The sequence below is a fragment of the Sturnira hondurensis genome, unplaced genomic scaffold (genome assembly GCF_014824575.4).
Source record: "Sturnira hondurensis isolate 20B ecotype Veracruz unplaced genomic scaffold, ASM1482457v3 Scaffold0004474, whole genome shotgun sequence".
NCBI classification, from domain to species: domain Eukaryota; kingdom Metazoa; phylum Chordata; class Mammalia; order Chiroptera; family Phyllostomidae; genus Sturnira; species Sturnira hondurensis.
In genome coordinates, this window is record NW_028077105.1 from 5,282,409 (window position 1) to 5,288,408 (window position 6,000).

At 44.9% G+C, this 6,000-nt stretch overlaps 1 protein-coding gene across 1 annotated transcript in view; it reads left to right on the top strand.

The window, feature by feature from the left end:
- SLC2A12 (solute carrier family 2 member 12) overlaps positions 1-5,510 on the top strand; it is a 50,164-nt gene extending 44,654 nt beyond the window's left edge. The window contains 2 exon segments of the mRNA XM_037045708.1: positions 4,266-4,341; positions 4,343-5,510. Coding sequence (XP_036901603.1) covers positions 4,266-4,341; positions 4,343-4,540 — 274 coding nt within the window. The 3' untranslated portion in view covers positions 4,541-5,510.
- Positions 5,511-6,000: the final 490 nt, after the last annotated feature.

Genomic DNA, 6,000 nt, shown 5'->3' on the forward strand with positions numbered 1-6,000 from the left:
TAAAAGCTTCCTGAAACAGATAATGCCGGAGCAGGCTTGTCTTGAGAGCGTCATCTGGGCGAAGAGGAAGGCGTGGGAGGCCGAGGAGGGGTCCCACGGAGAGGACCCCCCCCCCCCCCGGTGTGCGACGACAGGGCGGGGCTGAGCTGGGGGCGGGGACGCGAGCCCAGAGCGCGGGGCAGAGGGCGGTCGGGAGGACCTCGTTCGTCTGGGTACAGAATTTGGGTTTTACCCGGAAAGTAGAGCGACAGGATTAAAACGGCCGGGCGGGGAGGGGCGGCGGTGTGGGGAAGGAAGCAGATTTCTGAAGAAGCGCTTTGGCAAAGTCTGGCAAATGGAAAGGGGAGATGCCGAAGGAGCGAGGCGAAGAGGGTTTGGAGGGTTCGGGCAGGAGGCCGTGGGGCTGCGCGGGGCGCAGGGACAGAACCGACACGGCTCGGCGCTGACCTGGGAAAGGCGGCCGAGGGAGCGGGGACTGGGGTCTCTCCAGCTTAGGGAACCAGGCCAGCATTCAACGCGACATTTCGCTGAAATGAGACCCAGCGCAGGAGAAGGAGCAGGTTTGCCAGGCGAGTCTGGGGCTGCTTGGGGACAGCACTGAGGTCAGTTTGCACCGACTGCCTGTGGGGCACACGGAACACACGAGTGGAGGGGAAAGAAGGCACGTGTTCGCCGGGAGCAGGAGTGGAGAAATGCCTTCGGCGGAGGACGTTTGGTGCTCGGCACAGGGGTACACAGGCCGGAGTACACCTGCATTTCGTGGCGTCTAAGCTTTTGAAGGTCCCGTGGAAGCAGAATAATTACTGATTTGGAATGCAAAATCACACATGAGTCAGTGGGGCTCGGAAGGGGCCGTGCAGGTGAGGGAGAGCAAAAGTCCTTTAAAAATAAAGGCTTGTTAAAGCCCTTGTGAGCAATGCTAGCTAAAAATCCAGGCAGGGAGAAAGTAGCATTGAGTTACCTGAAGGAAGCAACCCTGTCATCATCACTCCCCATTGTGGTCTTTCTCACGAGGTTTAGCTTGAAAGCAGAATGTTCTGGATGAGTTACAAAACCTTTAGATCGGTTTTTCCACAGGAGGGCGGCCAGAATGTATCAAACGGCAAAGCAAGTGAAAATTTGAAAGGCAAAACTTGGTTAGGGAAGGCCTGTCTTTCCATGTCCCCGATCTGCAGAATAAGACATTCCCCAGGAACACGTGATCCCAAACGGAACAAAACCGTTCCGACAAAATATGGGGCGGGGAAGGAATGCGTCTCAATGCGCAAGACTCTGAAATGGGAAATGTGTTTGACAGCATCACATGCCTGTTATTTTCAAGTCACACCATCACTCTCCAAGGAAGTTATAAATTGCAAAGCAGGAGAGACCTAAAAACCAAGGTGCTGTCGACCCCTGGACAGACTACACAAGTCCCGGGAGGTTGGTACTGAAGAACAAAACCAGATAAGGGCAGTGTGCTGAGAATGAGAAAAGATGAGGTGGCAAATTAATCCCACACTCGAAACTCGCTCCCAGCAGGGGGAGCGGTATCTGCTGGGTGTATCCACGCAGCGAAGCCCATTCCTGATGGCAGGCCGGAAACAAAGTTGCTTTCAAAAAAAGCTTGGCGAACTCCTGTTTATGCAACATGAACTAGAGAGGCTGGGGCTTGTCTTGGCTTGAAGCAGCCAGTTGGCAATGACTTAAGAAATGAAAATGCAGGCAGCCTGAATTGTGTAGATTGATCAAAGTGTGTATGAAATATGCATGTTAAACAAGCTTCCCTGGAGGGAAATGTCAGAGACAGAAATAAAAATAAAATACATAGTGCACTGAAAGTTACTGAACTATGGGAGCGCATGTGGGGGTGTCAGAAAAGCCGAGGGAATTGGCGAGGACGTGGAAGCTGAAGTGAACTTGAAGACTGTGTGGGAAAGGACACGGAGAGTTAAGGCTTGAGTCTGCGAATTTAGGAGTTAAGGAAACAATGAATCAGTTTTCGTCACCAGGGAAATGGGCAACCGTGATGTGTATACCCCAATGATTTGCTAAGGAGAAAGGAAATTATATCAACTTAACTTCAAACTTGATACTACCCATTGCTTAACATTTTCCTTTCTGGCGTTGGTGTTGGGTCCTTTCACTGTTATTCCTACCAGCCTGAGAAAATAAATATTCTTCCAAGATTGTTAAGTTTCTTATAAAATAAACAGTGACTCAGCTGAGAGGTTAGGAAGGATTTCAGCAATAATGCAATTTGAAAGGGTTTTATTTTAACCTCTGCCGTGCAAGTTACCAACACAAAATGGGTTGCCGGCCCCATGTGCTATTTTCTCCAATTTAGGTGGAAACAGAGAGAAACCAGCAAGTTCCTGTTTTGTAAATATTTTAGTTCTGAGGCCTATTGCTCACTTCTAATAGTTAATTTTATGTGGCCATCCCTTCCTTCCTCCCTCTAAATTCATTTATTCAGTAAATATTTACTGAGTATCAATTATGCGCTAGGCATCTTCTACATGCTACAGTTAACGGGCAAAAATGCACAGATAAAAATAGCAATCGGGGGCTACTTTTGATTGAGTGAGCTGAGAAATTGCTCTGAGAGGTAATATTTAAGATAAAATCTGGATGATAATCAAGAGCCAACTCTGCAAAGACAGGGGAAAGGAGAATTCAGGGAGAGAAGACAGTTAATGCAAAGGATGAACCGGAAACACTTGACCTGTTCTAGGAACCAAAAGAAATTCGGAGGCTGCAATCTTTGAGATTTGGTTAGTAAGTCGGTAGGCTGCTGTGTGGGGGTTTATAAGGCTGAGTGAGTCTGGATCCATTCTAAGTGTTATGGGAAGTTACTGAAATATTTTAAGCATAGGAATGACGTGATCCAATTTACATGTTAAGGATTACCATATGCGCCTCTGCAGCCACGCAGAGGAACCTGGTGAGAAAGCACACAAGCACAGGGCTGAGTCTCACTTCACATTAAGACCACCGACTTCAAGTGGCCCTCGGTGCTGCCTGGCCATTACACAGGTCCTAGTCCACTAACTGCCTCTCTCCTGGACAACTGCTCAATAGCGCCTCTCTCTGGAAACCTCCCCCCCACCACAACCCTCCTCACCCCCTCTGATGGCCTTGCTCCTGGCAATGGACAGTCACAAGGGAACTCCCCAAATCTCAGACATCAACCCCCCACATTGGTGTCTGTATCCAAATACACCACCTTTCACCCTGTTCTTTCAGCTCTATCATCCCTATGTGAAGCCAAGCACTTTACTCCCTTTCTCTTCTCTAGGACATTCTCCGATGATTCTCCTTGTTCATCCCTACTTTACCTCTCTGCTAGGTCGCTACTTCTCACTAGCATAGAAACCTGGCACAGTTTTTGTCCCATCTTAAAAAAAACCAAGTCTTTCAATCCCATTTTCATGTACTTGCCATGGTCCAGCTACACTGGTCTTTCTGAAAGTAGAATAATTTGCTGGCAGTTCTTCACTTGGTTCCCTCCCCAACTTCATTCCAGTTTCAGATCAAATGTTACTTTAGAGAGGCCAGCAGAATGATGACACCCCCATCATGTGTCCTCTTCCTCTCTCCCCCCTTAACCTTTCTCACTAGCATTTGCACCACGTGAAATCCTATGCTTGTGTGCTACCCCCTCTATTCAAATGTAAGCTCCTTGAAATTGGAAAGCAGGAGTCTTTTTCTTCTCTACCCAAAGCACCTACCCCAGCACCAGGCACATTGTGGTCCATGAATTGGTTAAATTCCTGAAAAAGATATTTGAAAGGGGAACAAGGTTCAAAGGTGAACTTTTTTTTTAATACATGTAAAATACTAGAGCCTACTTTCCTGCTGAAGGGGAATAATCCTACAGAAAAGAATTTGTTGATGCAGGAGTGAGGAAACAATGCAAAAAGCAGATGATGTAGATGGAAAGTTTAGAGGCATACTGGTAGAGTTTGAGAAATGGGAGAAAATGAGAGGACCCGGGTGCTGCCTCCGTAAATGCTAGGCAACATTATCCCTGGAATTCTCCTCTGTGTACGGGACACCTTGTTCTGAGAAGACCCCCACGCCTCACCCTCTGCCTGAGGTTGACCGATGTTCTATTGTATACTGAATTTTATGATGCATCAGGAGGCTGCAATTTTAAGAAACTTTTTTTTTTTGCATAGCTAAAACATTAAAGCCCAAGGGGATCTAAAGAAAATAATAGCCTGCACATTTTTTTAACTGTAAACCAAGAATGACATTTTCATTAGTGCCTCCTTCTCTTTCAGGAACTATGTGAAAAACAACATTTGCTTTATGAGTCATCACCAAGAGGACTTAGCATCAGAACAACTCCAAAAAAGAAAAACCTCAAGAGCAGCTCTTGGAGTGTAGGGGACCAGAACCTTATAAATGCCGATGCTGTGTAAGAACATCCAGTATGATGTCTTCATACCAATGCACGCTGGCCACTCCCAGGTTTTTTGCCGTTAGTGTCATGGAGCTAGTTTTAAAGGGACACTCTGAAATTATGAAGACAACCTTTAATCTTCACCCACAATAGGTAAATGAGGGGTAAGGCCCCAAGCATCTGTTACTTTGGACAGGATACCAGGGCAAACACTCCACCTTTTCACAGAGCAGCTTTGAAAGACTGAATCAGTGTGTGCACGGGCTGGTTACAGCTTTATTACTCAGATGCTAAGTAGTCTAAACACAAGCTTAATGTTTGGTTCCCCACCCACTCCCTCCCCCCGCCCCGCAAAAAACACTCTTTGCACTGGGTCTTGTGTAAAAAAGAACCAGGACATAATGTGGACAACTACATATATATTCTAGATTCAGATAGGTTCTTGGCTGATTTTAGTGATAATTCCTAAGTAGTTTAACAGGTACAAGGATTATGCGTCTTTTTTATGAATTATGAACTATAATGTAATACAAAATCTTTTATGTTATTATAAGTATTATGAAATAATGTGACAAGCAATTCTGCAATAGCTGAGAAAAATAAGCATCTTCCCATCCACTTAAAAAATATGAATAGAAAGGACAACTTGAAATTCTTGGGACCATATTTATTTAGAAGTAGCTGTTTGTACATTAGGAGTCAGGCCACCAGGTTATTTATTGCAAATCTCTAAGCAATTAGATTTGACTTTTTAGCCAAGCGTACACAGTTCTCTTTGTAAGGCATTCATAACGCAGAGTATTCCACAGTTTCCTGCAATGCTTCGGGCTCCTCAGGACTATCACTACCTCGGGCTATGGCATATAGGCAGGCCATGACCGATGATGACTTGCAGGTGACTGCAGACACTACAAATGACATTCAGACAGCAAGACAATCCCCTCACTACCTTCTTCTCTCTGATGAAACCGAGATCACCAGCTACACCAGAAACTTCAGTTTCACCCATACAACCATGGGTGGCTCTCCTGTGCCTCGCTGCAGTCAAATTTCACAAGTTGGTGAGGCATTTTACTGATAAAATTTAGATGATAGAAAATCTGTAATAAAGAATCTCAAACCACTTTAGTAGCAATTTAGTCAATTATGGAAGACACTCAAAAACTTAAAAGAATGAACCTAACTTGAAAATGAATACACAGATATGATTAACGTTTAAAGATAATCCTGAGTCAAAAACAAAAACCCTTTCTATTTATCTTGGAATTTTCCTACTGGCATGTAACAAATCGTCCCAAGTTGGATATTAGGATGTGTGATCTACTCTATTTCCTTGTAACAGAGAGGAAGACCGATGTAAGAAATAGTAAAACTATATTCTCAGAGATTCAGAATGACCGAGAGTCTTGGTTCTGAAATGTACTGTTGATTAAAACTGGCACAGGGAGTTATGAGAAAAGGAGATTTGAGATCTCAGTTCTGTGATGGTGCACTTCATACCCGAGTCAGAGCCTGCATTTCACCTCCTTTTCATTTGTTTTGGTAGAAGGGAAAGTGTATTCTATAAAAATTCACTTTAAGAAATTCACTATGGATCTTCAGTGAAATTATAT